This window comes from Notolepis coatsorum (assembly GCF_963971535.1).
Source record: "Notolepis coatsorum genome assembly, contig: SCAFFOLD_767, whole genome shotgun sequence".
NCBI classification, from domain to species: domain Eukaryota; kingdom Metazoa; phylum Chordata; class Actinopteri; order Aulopiformes; family Paralepididae; genus Notolepis; species Notolepis coatsorum.
The window spans coordinates 16,757-34,152 of NW_028170768.1; the positions used below are offsets into that span (position 1 = coordinate 16,757).

The 17,396-nt window shown below is 46.2% G+C and overlaps 1 protein-coding gene across 1 annotated transcript in view; it reads right to left on the bottom strand.

The window, feature by feature from the left end:
* Positions 1–12,356: 12,356 nt before the first annotated feature.
* Positions 12,357–17,396, bottom strand: part of slc25a16 (solute carrier family 25 member 16) — a gene marked incomplete at both ends in the record, with an annotated part of 54,686 nt that continues 49,646 nt past the window's right edge. The window contains one exon of the mRNA XM_084339312.1: positions 12,357–12,513. Within this exon, the coding sequence (XP_084195438.1) occupies positions 12,357–12,513 (157 nt within the window). The remainder of the gene's footprint in view (positions 12,514–17,396) is intronic.

Sequence of the window (17,396 nt, forward strand, 5' to 3'; positions counted from 1 at the left end):
AAGCATTTTTGGTTGAAATAAATTTCTTTACGATTAATTGCGAATATTTTTATGTTGAGCTATAGATTGTGGATGAATATGACGTCACCACTACACCACCCGATTGACTCCAGCTGTTAGGGCTTGTGTCCATAGCGGAGGTTTTTTTCAAGGCGGACCGCTTTGAAAAGCAAAAAAAAAAAGCTCAGAGCGTTTTCCTGAGTCCGCAACTGCCGTGGCTCCGCCACTTCCTCGATGTTGATTGGTCGGTCGGAAAAAGTTACCTTGATGAGCCGCGCTCCTCTCCAAAAGTTGAACTAGTTTCAACTTTATGCGCTGGGAGCGCTCCGCCCAAAAACGCTGCCGCCGAGAGAGAGCGCTAAAACGCGAGGCGCGGCGCTGGGAAGAGGAGCGCGCCTGTCGCGTCTGTAGCAGAGAAATGAATGACAGAAAGGAGCTGACAACTCATAAAACGTCCGCTGTGGACACAAGCCCTTATAGTGACAGATCATTCAAAAGAGACAGGCGAACAGCATGGTATTTCATCAACAACAACAATTATTGAATTATTTGTCAAATTAATAAATGAATTGTAAACAAAAACGTTGAGATGTTGGTTCTTATGGATTGTGTTGTAGCCGCACCAAGCGATGGTTGTGAGAAAGCTTAATAATAATTGATTATATTATATTATTATAAGAGTTATTATCTTGTCTTAAAATTCCCCTTTGTATCCATTAAGAGTGGAACAGCAGTAAACGTCACCTCACAGCAGAGAACAGAGGATTCTGCAACGACTGCATTACCCCCTGTCCCCATACACACACATGGCTTCTGAATTAATCATTTACAATCCTCAGAGAATGTGTTAAATATAAATGCAGTTAATTATTATTAATTGCAACACTGTCACATGATAACTATCTATTTGTTTTTTATCAGAAGGTAACCACAACTTATCGTTGTGTTCTCGTGGCGTGTCTCACGTCCTGCCAATAATATGACACAATCAACACATCATTTCACAACAATCAGTTATTTCATTATAATCACATGTTTGCCCACCAAGATGTCTAATAGTATAGACCTGTTCGCCGTTTACAAACATACCGGGTTCGAGCCAATCAGCAACACCAGCTGAGTCACATGACTAAGTTGTCCCCTACCTGCGCGAGCTGCTGCGCTAAAAAAAAGTACGACAGGGCTCTATGGAGAAACCATGACACTCCCCTGACTAACAGTATAATGGAGCTCTATGGAGAAACCATGACACTCCCCTGACTAACAGTATAATGGAGCTCTATGGAGAAACCACGACACTCCCCTGACTAACAGTATAATGGAGCTCTATGGAGAAACCATGACACTCCCCTGACTAACAGTATAATGGAGCTCTATGGAGAAACCATGACACTCCCCTGACTAAAAGTATAATGGAGCTCTATGGAGAAACCATGACACTCCCCTGACTATAAGTATAATGGAGCTCTATGGAGAAACCATGACACTCCCCTGACTAAAAGTATAATGGAGCTCTATGGAGAAACCATGACACTCCCTTGACTATAAGTATAATGGAGCTCTATGGAGAAACCATGACACTCCCCTGACTATAAGTATAATGGAGCTCTATGGAGAAACCATGACACTCCCCTGACTAAAAGTATAATGGAGCTCTATGGAGAAACCATGACACTCCCCTGACTATAAGTATAATGGAGCTCTATGGAGAAACCATGACACTCCCCTGACTAACAGTATAATGGAGCTCTATGGAGAAACCATGACACTCCCCTGACTATAAGTATAATGGAGCTCTATGGAGAAACCATGACACTCCCCTGACTATAAGTATAATGGAGCTCTATGGAGAAACCATGACACTCCCCTGACTAAAAGTATAATGGAGCTCTATGGAGAAACCATGACACTCCCCTGACTATAAGTATAATGGAGCTCTATGGAGAAACCATGACACTCCCCTGACTAAAAGTATAATGGAGCTCTATGGAGAAACCATGACACTCCCCTGACTAGAAGTATAACGGAGCTCTATGGAGAAACCACGACACTCCCCTGACTAAAAGTATAATGGAGCTCTATGGAGAAACCATGACACTCCCCTGACTAAAAGTATAATGGAGCTCTATGGAGAAACCATGACACTCCCCTGACTAGAAGTATAACGGAGCTCTATGGAGAAACCACGACACTCCCCTGACTATAAGTATAATGGAGCTCTATGGAGAAACCATGACACTCCCCTGACTAAAAGTATAATGGAGCTCTATGGAGAAACCATGACACTCCCCTGACTAAAAGTATAATGGAGCTCTATGGAGAAACCATGGCACTCCCCTGACTAAAAGTATAATGGAGCTCTATGGAGAAACCATGACACTCCCCTGACTAGAAGTATAACGGAGCTCTATGGAGAAACCACGACACTCCCCTGACTAAAAGTATAATGGAGCTCTATGGAGAAACCATGACACTCCCCTGACTAAAAGTATAATGGAGCTCTATGGAGAAACCATGACACTCCCCTGACTAAAAGTATAATGGAGCTCTATGGAGAAACCATGGCACTCCCCTGACTAAAAGTATAATGGAGCTCTATGGAGAAACCATGACACTTCCCTGACTAAAAGTATAATGGAGCTCTATGGAGAAACCATGACACTCCCCTGACTAGAAGTATAACGGAGCTCTATGGAGAAACCACGACACTCCCCTGACTAAAAGTATAACGGAGCTCTATGGAGAAACCACGACACTCCCCTGACTAAAAGTATAATGGAGCTCTATGGAGAAACCATGACACTCCCCTGACTATAAGTATAATGGAGCTCTATGGAGAAACCATGACACTCCCCTGACTAAAAGTATAATGGAGCTCTATGGAGAAACCATGACACTCCCCTGACTAAAAGTATAATGGAGCTCTATGGAGAAACCATGGCACTCCCCTGACTAAAAGTATAATGGAGCTCTATGGAGAAACCATGGCACTCCCCTGACTAAAAGTATAATGGAGCTCTATGGAGAAACCATGACACTCCCGACTAAAAGTTGTTTAAAACGAAAATGGCTGGATGTCATTTAGCCAAATCAGCAGCATGGCTGTGAGTGTGAGTCTTTCACCTTTTACACATCTAGCTTTTGCATGGATTGATTATTTAGATCGCTAGGTTCTACTGTAATAGGTGAACTAATGAGATTAATTGTTCATTTGAGTTTTGTACGGCGTTTGGTCTTTATTATTTTTTTTACTGTATGAAGCACAATCTCAGGAGGCTCAAGCATGTCACTGTAATGTACATGTAGCTTATATGTGACAAATAAAAACAAAACTTGGACTTGAAAGTTGAAACCAGACCAATTATACTATAATGTATATTCGCCTTCTCTCGCATTAACATTTGTAGCATCAGTAGGAAACTGCATTTCCCAAATGTTCCTATTTAGATCTTAGATGACCTGACGCCTCTTAGATTACCTGATGTCTCGTCTCTTAGATTACCTGACGTCTCGTCTCTTAGATTACCTGACGTCTCGTCTCTTAGATTACCTGACGTCTCGTCTCTTAGATTACCTGACGCCTCGTCTCTTAGATTACCTGACGTCTCGTCTCTTAGATTACCTGACGTCTCGTCTCTTAGATTACCTGACGTCTCTTAGATTACCTGACGTCTCGTCTCTTAGATTACCTGACGTCTCTTAGATTACCTGACGTCTCGTCTCTTAGATTACCTGATGTCTCGTCTCTTAGATTACCTGACGCCTCGTCTCTTAGATTACCTGATGTCTCGTCTCTTAGATTACCTGACGTCTCGTCTCTTAGATTACCTGACGTCTCGTCTCTTAGATTACCTGACGTCTCGTCTCTTAGATTACCTGACGTCTCGTCTCTTAGATTACCTGATGTCTCGTCTCTTAGATTACCTGACGTCTCGTCTCTTAGATTACCTGATGTCTCGTCTCTTAGATTACCTGATGTCTCGTCTCTTAGATTACCTGATGTCTCGTCTCTTAGATTACCTGACGTCTCGTCTCTTAGATTACCTGATGTCTCGTCTCTTAGATTACCTGACGTCTCGTCTCTTAGATTACCTGGCGTTAGGGTCAGGGGTCACACTGCAGTATAATAACAGTGACATGGGGTCAGGGGTCACACTGCAGTATAATAACAGTGACATGGGGTCAGGGGTCACACTGCAGTATAATAACAGTGGAACAGGGTCACTGAGGAACACCTTCACTGACCCCAACCCTTCCTGACACGTCTCAGCGCATCAGCGCTACTTAGGACTGGTCTTCCAAACCATGCCGTCATCCCCCGATATTAAAACCAGGTCCCTTTAAATATAAATCTAATTATTTCAATAATGTGTCGCCACAAGGTCATTTTCCTATGCATTTTAATAATGCATACTTTTCCGTGTATGCCCCAAAATAATTTGTATAAACAAAACTGTGGAGAAAAAAGTCAGCTATGTGACTGACAGGGCGGCTAAGTGGCGCAGTGGGCACAGCGCTCGCCACTAACGCAGGAGATGCTGGGTTCGAGCCCAGCTCTCGGCGTTGCTTCCAGCTTGGCTGGTCGTTCATACTAACACAATTGGCAGTATTAGGGGGTGGGAGGCTGGTGGGTGGGGATCGGACGTTGTGGACAGCGACTCCTACAGGTCGGTTGGTGCGCCTGTACAGCAGAATCAAGAAGCAACGGGGGCGGCGTGAGCCTCCCACGCGTTACTCCTCGCCGCTGAGAGATCGCGCTGTACAGGTGAAAAGATGCGACAGGCTGCCTCCTCGTGTACCGGAGGGGACACGTGATGCAAGGCTTCGTCCACATTGCAGCCAGTGGGAGGCATGGTCTAGCAACGTTCGAGACAGGGGAGGGTAGAATTGGATAATACGAAATTGAGATGGGAGAAAAATAGAAAATGGGGAGAAAAAGTAGATAAAAAAAGTCAGCTATGTGACTGACAGCCTCTGGGTGGAAGTGTGTGTCTGTAGCTCGAGCCACATCCATCTGTCTGCTGTGGGGAGATGGTTTCAGAATGGTTGGGTCCAGGCTGTGATGGTTCAACGTTACACACTAGAGTCAATGCTGCCACCCAGTGGCCACAGCTAGCTACAGCAACACATTAAAGAAAAGTGTTTGGTTTGATTGATTGATTGAAAAGTTTATTAACAGATTGCAGAATGGGTACAGTACAGTACAGCTCAATACATACAATTGTTAAGGGGATGCAGACCAGAGAAAGACTTTCGACTTGTTTACATCAGGGTCCCCCGTTTTCAATTCATCATACTTTTCCGTGTATGCCCCAAAATAATTTGTTAGGGTTAGGGTTAGGGAAGTGAATGTTTCAGAATAATCTAATCTGTTCAGAATATCCAAGAAATCAAAGAGTCCCAAGAAATGACACAGCATTCCAAATCACGAAAGCGCATGAGTGAATTATTCCCTGATCGTAGCAGAACGTAGAAATTGTTTAAAAACGATAGAGGTCAAACGTTGTCCTGCCGTCACCGAAATTATTTAAAAAAGATTTGTATTATATATTTTATAATATATTTATATTATACATATTTAAATGGCATATTCCACATCTGTGAGATGGTCTACAACATCAAGTGGCTAAATAAATAAATAATAATTTTGTTACAGCTACTTCCTGTAATCACATGACCGGCTGTAATCCATTAGAATCGATCATGGAAAACGGCCTTCTGAGCCTCAGAGAGGACGGTAAATAGGGTTAGGGTTAGGGAGAGGATGGTAAATAGGGTCAGGGTTAGGGAGAGGATGGTAAATAGGGTTAGGGAGAGGATGGTAAATAGGGTTAGGGTTAGGGAGAGGATGGTAAATAGGGTTAGGGAGAGGATGGTAAATAGGGTCAGGGTTAGGGAGAGGATGGTAAATAGGGTTAGGGTTAGGGAGAGGATGGTAAATAGGGTTAGGGAGAGGATGGTAAATAGGGTTAGGGTTAGGGAGAGGATGGTAAATAGGGTTAGGGTTAGGGAGAGGATGGTAAATAGGGTTAGGGTTAGGGAGAGGATGGTAAATAGGGTTAGGGTTAGGGAGAGGATGGTAAATAGGGTTAGGGAGAGGATGGTAAATAGGGTTAGGGTTAGGGAGAGGATGGTAAATAGGGTCAGGGTTAGGGAGGGGATGGTAAATAGGGTTAGGGTTAGGGAGAGGATGGTAAATAGGGTTAGGGTTAGGGGAGAGGATGGTGGTTAGGGTTAGGGAGAGGATGGTAAATAGGGTTAGGGTTAGGGAGAGGATGGTAAATAGGGTTAGGGAGAGGATGGTAAATAGGGTTAGGGTTAGGGAGAGGATGGTAAATAGGGTTAGGGTTAGGGGAGAGGATGGTGGTTAGGGTTAGGGAGAGGATGGTAAATAGGGTTAGGGTTAGGGAGAGGATGGTAAATAGGGTTAGGGAGAGGATGGTAAATAGGGTTAGGGTTAGGGAGAGGATGGTAAATAGGGTTAGGGTTAGGGAGAGGATGGTAAATAGGGTTAAGGTTAGGGAGAGGATGGTAAATAGGGTTAGGGAGAGGATGGTAAATAGGGTTAGGGTTAGGGAGAGGATGGTAAATAGGGTTAGGGTTAGGGAGAGGATGGTAAATAGGGTTAGGGAGAGGATGGTAAATAGGGTTAGGGTTAGGGAGAGGATGGTAAATAGGGTTAGGGTTAGGGAGAGGATGGTAAATAGGGTTAGGGTTAGGGAGAGGACGGTAAATAGGGTTAGGGTTAGGGAGGGGATGGTAAATAGGGTTAGGGAGAGGGAGAGGATGGTAAATAGGGTTAGGGAGAGGATGGTAAATAGGGTTAGGGAGAGGATGGTAAATAGGGTTAGGGTTAGGGAGAGGATGGTAAATAGGGTTAGGGTTAGGGAGAGGATGGTAAATAGGGTTAGGGTTAGGGAGAGGATGGTAAATAGGGTTAGGGTTAGGGAGAGGATGGTAAATAGGGTTAGGGAGAGGATGGTAAATAGCAGAGAAATGCTCGCGCCGCTTTGGCCGTGTTGAAATCCTAATAGGTGACGGTGCACTAGGGCTAATTATTATTATTATTGTATTAATTAATTAAAATAATAATGAGTCGGGGGAACATTTGGAGGCAGAAACCTTGTTGTTGGCTCCTGTTGAAGGGTGAGGGTGAGGGTGAGGGGAGGAGCCATTTGAATGAAGAACGCAGAAGCCATTTTGACAGGCATTCCTCCCAACAAATCATCAACTGACAAACACCATGGTGTGACACAGGGGGTTCGGCTACAGTCCGAGTGGCAGGTTGTTCCACCAATTGAAAGCATCGTCTGGGATCATTGTGGGCGGAGCTTCCGTTTGAAGACATTAAACTGTGTTCTGAATATCATTGTGGGCGGAGCTTCAACTGACAAACACCATGGACCACTACACTTCCGCGTTACATTGAAATCGGGGAGGAGATTGCGGGGAGGAATACAGTACAAATATACAGAAGTCTACAGTAAGTGTAATATTGCACAGTGTTGTGCATTTATAATCAGTAGCTTAGGCTACATAGTAAGCTAATGACAGCCTATTCTAGTCTAGCAGGTGCTGGTATAGACTAGTAATGTTGATTTTCAGTCATCTATGAAATTTTTTGCCTAGATAAACCGTATATCTAGGCAAAAAAATTCATATATGTCATATATTATACGTCTATACCAGCACCTGCTAGACTAGAATAGGCTGTCATTAGCCTACTATGTAGCCTAAGCTACTGATTATAAATGCACAACACTGTGCAATATTACACTTACTGTAGACTTCTGTATATTTGTACTGTATTCCTTTTACTGTATATTTAATTCTATCATATCATTCTCACAACACAACACCCCCTCTAATGGAACATTCCAGGGTGGATGTGCGTTGCGTCACACTCTGTGGCCAATCTGCGCATGTGCACGGGGGAATCCATGCTTAAAAACTGTCTTTTTCGCTGCCAATTTAGTTCTGATGGATTAGGAATGTCTCGCGCCGTGTTCAGGAGACTCAGGCGCATACAAGTCTATTGGATCATGTCTCCAGCACCCCCACAGCCGTATCTGCAATCACTTAATGTCAAGGCTCTCATCCACATTCATTCATTTGCCCCCCCCCCGCAATCTCCTCCCCGATTTCAATGTAACGCGGAAGTGTAGTGGTCTATGGTGTGGCACAGGGGGTCCGAGTGGCTGTTTGTTCCACCAATTGAAAGCATCGTCTGGGATCATTGTGGGCGGAGCTGCCGTTTGAAGACATTAAACTGTGTTCTGAATATCATTGTATGTGGAGCTGCCGTTTGAAGACATTAAACTGTGTTCTGAATATTATTGTATGTGGAGCTGCCGTTTGAAGACATTAAACTGTGTTCTGAATATTATTGTGGGCGGAGCTTGCGTTTAAAGACATTAAACTGTGTTCTGAATGACATTGTGGGCGGAGCTTTAGTTAGAAGACATTAAACTGTGTTCTGAATGACATTGTGGGCGGAGCTTTAGTTAGAAGACATTAAACTGTGTTCTGAATGACATTGTGGGCGGAGCTTTAGTTTGAAGACATTAAACTGTGTTCTGAATGACATTGTGGGCGGAGCTTTAGTTAGAAGACATTAAACTGTGTTCTGAATGACATTGTGGGCGGAGCTTTAGTTTGAAGACATTAAACTGTGTTCTGAATGTCATTGTGGGCGGAGCTCCCGTTTGATGACATCACAGCAGAACGTTTGACCGCCCCAGCGGCGCGTTAGCTAATCCGCATCAAAGGCGGTAGCGGTGTCCTCACTTCCTGCTTCCTTCCTTCCTCCAACTTGAGTTGACTTCCTCACTTCAGTGCGTTCCTCTCACAACACCACGCGGCCGGCCCGCCCCCCACTTCTCTTATCCGACACCATCGACTACCAACCACCCGGTTGTTTCAGTGTCACGCTCCATCACGTTTCTTTAAGACCAAGTGTCTCCCACAGCCTGATCCGTCAACGACAAGACCTACATATATATATAAATATAACTAAAAAGGTGTTGGTGTCTGTATACCGGCTGGCATACAAGGCGGTGAAAACAACATGGAGGTCCTTGGACCACAAATCCGCTCCGTAGAGTGTAGAATTAAATACTTGGTAATTAAAGACACTGTAGAAATGAAATACACGACGGACCCTGACGGGATAAATTACTGCATATTAGTCTACGAGGCTACAGAATCAAACCATCAACTAGGCTTTCAGCTCATTAAAAACAAAATAACAGGTTTTTGAGGAAGAACGGGTGTGAATTTCACCAAAATCCATAACCTAGTATTATTAAAAAAACAAACAAATTAAATGCACAAAGACTCGGTGCACGTCGTCCTTCTGAAGGAACTGATAAAGAGACAGAAAAGTATGTTTAGATGGTTTGGATGTTCAGATCAGTAAGAAAAGACAGTAGAGAGAGACCGAGGGGATGAGCTAGAAGAGACAGAGGGGAGGGGCTTGGAGACAGAGGGGAGGAGCTAGAAGAGACCGAGGGGAGGAGCTAGAAGAGACAGAGGGGAGGGGCTTGGAGGCAGCGGGGAGGGGCTTGGACTTGTGATGAAGGCGTCTTGGTCCCATGTGTTCACGGTGAGGGAGGGTGAGTGAGACAACAGGGTCGGAGGTCACCGTTGCCACAGGTGTCGCTGTCGGCTGTGTCCACAGGTTGGGCAGTTGAGAGAATCATTCATCAGAGGTGGTGGTGAGTCACAAAAGCAGGAGCGTCCGGAGGAGGGGGGGCGAGGATCTGGACTGATAACTGGCACAGAGGAGTCCTCAGATTAAAGGGACTGTGTTCCTCTGCCCTCTCTCTCTCTCTACGGATAAGGAGGGATTCACTGGGGCCTAGTGCTAAGTGCCTCTGAGCGGTTTAACCTGAGTTAAAGGTTAAAACGATAACAGGGGGGTGTAGATAGAAAAGGCTAGTTCAGACGGAGGGCCTGCTTCATGAACTCGTAGGTGGTGAAGGCCCCACGGCTAGTTCAGATGGAGGAGCTGCTTCATGACCTCGTAGGTGGTGAAGGCCCCATGGCTAGTTCAGATGGAGGGCCTGCTTCATGAACTCGTAGGTGGTGAAGGCCCCACGGCTAGTTCAGATGGAGGAGCTGCTTCATGACCTCGTAGGTGGTGAAGGCCCCACGGCTAGTTCAGACGGAGGGCCTGCTTCATGAACTCGTAGGTGGTGAAGGCCCCATGGCTAGTTCAGACGGAGGAGCTGCTTCATGACCTCGTAGGTGGTGAAGGCCCCATGGCTAGTTCAGATGGAGGAGCTGCTTCATGAACTCGTAGGTGGTGAAGGCCCCACGGCTAGTTCAGATGGAGGGCCTGCTTCATGACCTCGTAGGTGGTGAAGGCCCCACGGCTAGTTCAGATGGAGGAGCTGCTTCATGACCTCGTAGGTGGTGAAGGCCCCACGGCTAGTTCAGATGGAGGAGCTGCTTCATGACCTCGTAGGTGGTGAAGGCCCCACGGCTAGTTCAGATGGAGGAGCTGCTTCATGACCTCGTAGGTGGTGAAGGCCCCATGGCTAGTTCAGATGGAGGGCCTGCTTCATGAACTCGTAGGTGGTGAAGGCCCCACGGCTAGTTCAGACGGAGGAGCTGCTTCATGACCTCGTAGGTGGTGAAGGCCCCATGGCTAGTTCAGATGGAGGGCCTGCTTCATGAACTCGTAGGTGGTGAAGGCCCCACGGCTAGTTCAGACGGAGGAGCTGCTTCATGAACTCGTAGGTGGTGAAGGCCCCACGGCTAGTTCAGACGGAGGAGCTGCTTCATGAACTCGTAGGTGGTGAAGGCCCCACGGCTAGTTCAGATGGAGGGCCTGCTTCATGAACTCGTAGGTGGTGAAGGCCCCATGGCTAGTTCAGACGGAGGGCCTGCTTCATGACCTCGTAGGTGGTGAAGGCCCCATGGCTAGTTCAGATGGAGGGCCTGCTTCATGACCTCGTAGGTGGTGAAGGCCCCATGGCTAGTTCAGATGGAGGGCCTGCTTCATGACCTCGTAGGTGGTGAAGGCCCCACGGCTAGTTCAGATGGAGGAGCTGCTTCATGACCTCGTAGGTGGTGAAGGCCCCACGGCTAGTTCAGATGGAGGGCCTGCTTCATGACCTCGTAGGTGGTGAAGGCCCCACGGCTAGTTCAGATGGAGGGCCTGCTTCATGACCTCGTAGGTGGTGAAGGCCCCACGGCTAGTTCAGATGGAGGAGCTGCTTCATGACCTCGTAGGTGGTGAAGGCCCCACGGCTAGTTCAGATGGAGGAGCTGCTTCATGACCTCGTAGGTGGTGAAGGCCCCACGGCTAGTTCAGATGGAGGGCCTGCTTCATGACCTCGTAGGTGGTGAAGGCCCCACGGCTAGTTCAGATGGAGGGCCTGCTTCATGACCTCGTAGGTGGTGAAGGCCCCACGGCTAGTTCAGATGGAGGAGCTGCTTCATGACCTCGTAGGTGGTGAAGGCCCCACGGCTAGTTCAGATGGAGGAGCTGCTTCATGACCTCGTAGGTGGTGAAGGCCCCACGGCTAGTTCAGATGGAGGGCCTGCTTCATGAACTCGTAGGTGGTGAAGGCCCCACGGCTAGTTCAGATGGAGGGCCTGCTTCATGACCTCGTAGGTGGTGAAGGCCCCACGGCTAGTTCAGATGGAGGAGCTGCTTCATGAACTCGTAGGTGGTGAAGGCCCCACGGCTAGTTCAGATGGAGGGCCTGCTTCATGACCTCGTAGGTGGTGAAGGCCCCACGGCTAGTTCAGACGGAGGGCCTGCTTCATGACCTCGTAGGTGGTGAAGGCCCCACGGCTAGTTCAGATGGAGGGCCTGCTTCATGACCTCGTAGGTGGTGAAGGCCCCACGGCTAGTTCAGATGGAGGGCCTGCTTCATGACCTCGTAGGTGGTGAAGGCCCCATGGCTAGTTCAGATGGAGGAGCTGCTTCATGACCTCGTAGGTGGTGAAGGCCCCACGGCTAGTTCAGATGGAGGGCCTGCTTCATGAACTCGTAGGTGGTGAAGGCCCCACGGCTAGTTCAGATGGAGGAGCTGCTTCATGAACTCGTAGGTGGTGAAGGCCCCACGGCTAGTTCAGATGGAGGGCCTGCTTCATGACCTCGTAGGTGGTGAAGTCCCCATGGCTAGTTCAGATGGAGGAGCTGCTTCATGACCTCGTAGGTGGTGAAGGCCCCACGGCTAGTTCAGATGGAGGAGCTGCTTCATGAACTCGTAGGTGGTGAAGGCCCCACGGCTAGTTCAGATGGAGGAGCTGCTTCATGACCTCGTAGGTGGTGAAGGCCCCACGGCTAGTTCAGATGGAGGAGCTGCTTCATGAACTCGTAGGTGGTGAAGGCCCCATGGCTAGTTCAGATGGAGGGCCTGCTTCATGAACTCGTAGGTGGTGAAGGCCATGGCCTGGGAGGGGATGCAGCGGATGTAGTTGAGGGACAGGCCCCGGTACAGGCCCTTCTTCACCCCGTACTCCCGGTACACGTACTTCAGCGTCTTGGTCAGCGTTCTGCTCAGGTGCAACGAGAAGAACAGGAACAGTTGGGCTCCGTTACACCTTGTTCTGTTAATGCATAGGACTCAGATCACATAGATCCTGGTTACTGTGTTAGTTAGCATAGGACTCAGATCACATAGATCCCTGGTTACTGTGTTAGTTAGCATAGGACTCAGATCACATAGATCCCTGGTTACTGTGTTAGTTAGCAGAGGACTCAGATCACATAGATCCTGGTTACTGTGTTAGTTAGCAGAGGACTCAGATCACATAGATCCTGGTTACTGTGTTAGTTAGCAGAGGACTCAGATCACATAGATCCTGGTTACTGTGTTAGTTAGCAGAGGACTCAGATCACATAGATCCCTGGTTACTGTGTTAGTTAGCAGAGGACTCAGATCACATAGATCCTGGTTACTGTGTTAGTTAGCAGAGGACTCAGATCACATAGATCCCTGGTTACTGTGTTAGTTAGCAGAGGACTCAGATCACATAGATCCTGGTTACTGTGTTAGTTAGCAGAGGACTCAGATCACATAGATCCCTGGTTACTGTGTTAGTTAGCAGAGGACTCAGATCACATAGATCCTGGTTACTGTGTTAGTTAGCAGAGGACTCAGATCACATAGATCCTGGTTACTGTGTTAGTTAGCAGAGGACTCAGATCACATAGATCCTGGTTACTGTGTTAGTTAGCAGAGGACTCAGATCACATAGATCCTGGTTACTGTGTTAGTTAGCAGAGGACTCAGATCACATAGATCCTGGTTACTGTGTTAGTTAGCAGAGGACTCAGATCACATAGATCCTGGTTACTGTGTTAGTTAGCAGAGGACTCAGATCACATAGATCCCTGGTTACTGTGTTAGTTAGCAGAGGACTCAGATCACATAGATCCTGGTTACTGTGTTAGTTAGCAGAGGACTCAGATCACATAGATCCTGGTTACTGTGTTAGTTAGCAGAGGACTCAGATCACATAGATCCTGGTTACTGTGTTAGTTAGCAGAGGACTCAGATCACATAGATCCTGGTTACTGTGTTAGTTAGCAGAGGACTCAGATCACATAGATCCCTGGTTACTGTGTTAGTTAGCAGAGGACTCAGATCACATAGATCCTGGTTACTGTGTTAGTTAGCAGAGGACTCAGATCACATAGATCCTGGTTACTGTGTTAGTTAGCAGAGGACTCAGATCACATAGATCCTGGTTACTGTGTTAGTTAGCAGAGGACTCAGATCACATAGATCCCTGGTTACTGTGTTAGTTAGCAGAGGACTCAGATCACATAGATCCTGGTTACTGTGTTAGTTAGCAGAGGACTCAGATCACATAGATCCTGGTTACTGTGTTAGTTAGCAGAGGACTCAGATCACATAGATCCTGGTTACTGTGTTAGTTAGCAGAGGACTCAGATCACATAGATCCTGGTTACTGTGTTAGTTAGCAGAGGACTCAGATCACATAGATCCTGGTTACTGTGTTAGTTAGCAGAGGACTCAGATCACATAGATCCTGGTTACTGTGTTAGTTAGCAGAGGACTCAGATCACATAGATCCTGGTTACTGTGTTAGTTAGCAGAGGACTCAGATCACATAGATCCTGGTTACTGTGTTAGTTAGCAGAGGACTCAGATCACATAGATCCTGGTTACTGTGTTAGTTAGCAGAGGACTCAGATCACATAGATCCTGGTTACTGTGTTAGTTAGCAGAGGACTCAGATCACATAGATCCTGGTTACTGTGTTAGTTAGCAGAGGACTCAGATCACATAGATCCTGGTTACTGTGTTAGTTAGCAGAGGACTCAGATCACATAGATCCTGGTTACTGTGTTAGTTAGCAGAGGACTCAGATCACATAGATCCTGGTTACTGTGTTAGTTAGCAGAGGACTCAGATCACATAGATCCTGGTTACTGTGTTAGTTAGCAGAGGACTCAGATCACATAGATCCTGGTTACTGTGTTAGTTAGCAGAGGACTCAGATCACATAGATCCTGGTTACTGTGTTAGTTAGCAGAGGACTCAGATCACATAGATCCCTGGTTACTGTGTTAGTTAGCAGAGGACTCAGATCACATAGATCCTGGTTACTGTGTTAGTTAGCAGAGGACTCAGATCACATAGATCCTGGTTACTGTGTTAGTTAGCAGAGGACTCAGATCACATAGATCCTGGTTACTGTGTTAGTTAGCAGAGGACTCAGATCACATAGATCCCTGGTTACTGTGTTAGTTAGCAGAGGACTCAGATCACATAGATCCTGGTTACTGTGTTAGTTAGCAGAGGACTCAGATCACATAGATCCTGGTTACTGTGTTAGTTAGCAGAGGACTCAGATCACATAGATCCTGGTTACTGTGTTAGTTAGCAGAGGACTCAGATCACATAGATCCTGGTTACTGTGTTAGTTAGCAGAGGACTCAGATCACATAGATCCTGGTTACTGTGTTAGTTAGCAGAGGACTCAGATCACATAGATCCTGGTTACTGTGTTAGTTAGCAGAGGACTCAGATCACATAGATCCCTGGTTACTGTGTTAGTTAGCAGAGGACTCAGATCACATAGATCCTGGTTACTGTGTTAGTTAGCAGAGGACTCAGATCACATAGATCCTGGTTACTGTGTTAGTTAGCAGAGGACTCAGATCACATAGATCCTGGTTACTGTGTTAGTTAGCAGAGGACTCAGATCACATAGATCCCTGGTTACTGTGTTAGTTAGCAGAGGACTCAGATCACATAGATCCTGGTTACTGTGTTAGTTAGCAGAGGACTCAGATCACATAGATCCTGGTTACTGTGTTAGTTAGCAGAGGACTCAGATCACATAGATCCTGGTTACTGTGTTAGTTAGCAGAGGACTCAGATCACATAGATCCTGGTTACTGTGTTAGTTAGCAGAGGACTCAGATCACATAGATCCTGGTTACTGTGTTAGTTAGCAGAGGACTCAGATCACATAGATCCTGGTTTACTGTGTTAGTTAGCAGAGGACTCAGATCACATAGATCCTGGTTACTGTGTTAGTTAGCAGAGGACTCAGATCACATAGATCCTGGTTACTGTGTTAGTTAGCAGAGGACTCAGATCACATAGATCCTGGTTACTGTGTTAGTTAGCAGAGGACTCAGATCACATAGATCCTGGTTACTGTGTTAGTTAGCAGAGGACTCAGATCACATAGATCCTGGTTACTGTGTTAGTTAGCAGAGGACTCAGATCACATAGATCCTGGTTACTGTGTTAGTTAGCAGAGGACTCAGATCACATAGATCCTGGTTACTGTGTTAGTTAGCAGAGGACTCAGATCACATAGATCCTGGTTACTGTGTTAGTTAGCAGAGGACTCAGATCACATAGATCCTGGTTACTGTGTTAGTTAGCAGAGGACTCAGATCACATAGATCCTGGTTACTGTGTTAGTTAGCAGAGGACTCAGATCACATAGATCCTGGTTACTGTGTTAGTTAGCAGAGGACTCAGATCACATAGATCCTGGTTACTGTGTTAGTTAGCAGAGGACTCAGATCACATAGATCCTGGTTACTGTGTTAGTTAGCAGAGGACTCAGATCACATAGATCCTGGTTACTGTGTTAGTTAGCAGAGGACTCAGATCACATAGATCCTGGTTACTGTGTTAGTTAGCAGAGGACTCAGATCACATAGATCCTGGTTACTGTGTTAGTTAGCAGAGGACTCAGATCACATAGATCCTGGTTACTGTGTTAGTTAGCAGAGGACTCAGATCACATAGATCCTGGTTACTGTGTTAGTTAGCAGAGGACTCAGATCACATAGATCCTGGTTACTGTGTTAGTTAGCAGAGGACTCAGATCACATAGATCCTGGTTACTGTGTTAGTTAGCAGAGGACTCAGATCACATAGATCCTGGTTACTGTGTTAGTTAGCAGAGGACTCAGATCACATAGATCCTGGTTACTGTGTTAGTTAGCAGAGGACTCAGATCACATAGATCCTGGTTACTGTGTTAGTTAGCAGAGGACTCAGATCACATAGATCCTGGTTACTGTGTTAGTTAGCAGAGGACTCAGATCACATAGATCCTGGTTACTGTGTTAGTTAGCAGAGGACTCAGATCACATAGATCCTGGTTACTGTGTTAGTTAGCAGAGGACTCAGATCACATAGATCCCTGGTTACTGTGTTAGTTAGCAGAGGACTCAGATCACATAGATCCTGGTTACTGTGTTAGTTAGCAGAGGACTCAGATCACATAGATCCTGGTTACTGTGTTAGTTAGCAGAGGACTCAGATCACATAGATCCTGGTTACTGTGTTAGTTAGCAGAGGACTCAGATCACATAGATCCTGGTTACTGTGTTAGTTAGCAGAGGACTCAGATCACATAGATCCTGGTTACTGTGTTAGTTAGCAGAGGACTCAGATCACATAGATCCTGGTTACTGTGTTAGTTAGCAGAGGACTCAGATCACATAGATCCTGGTTACTGTGTTAGTTAGCAGAGGACTCAGATCACATAGATCCCTGGTTACTGTGTTAGTTAGCAGAGGACTCAGATCACATAGATCCTGGTTACTGTGTTAGTTAGCAGAGGACTCAGATCACATAGATCCTGGTTACTGTGTTAGTTAGCAGAGGACTCAGATCACATAGATCCTGGTTACTGTGTTAGTTAGCAGAGGACTCAGATCACATAGATCCTGGTTACTGTGTTAGTTAGCAGAGGACTCAGATCACATAGATCCTGGTTACTGTGTTAGTTAGCAGAGGACTCAGATCACATAGATCCTGGTTACTGTGTTAGTTAGCAGAGGACTCAGATCACATAGATCCTGGTTACTGTGTTAGTTAGCAGAGGACTCAGATCACATAGATCCTGGTTACTGTGTTAGTTAGCAGAGGACT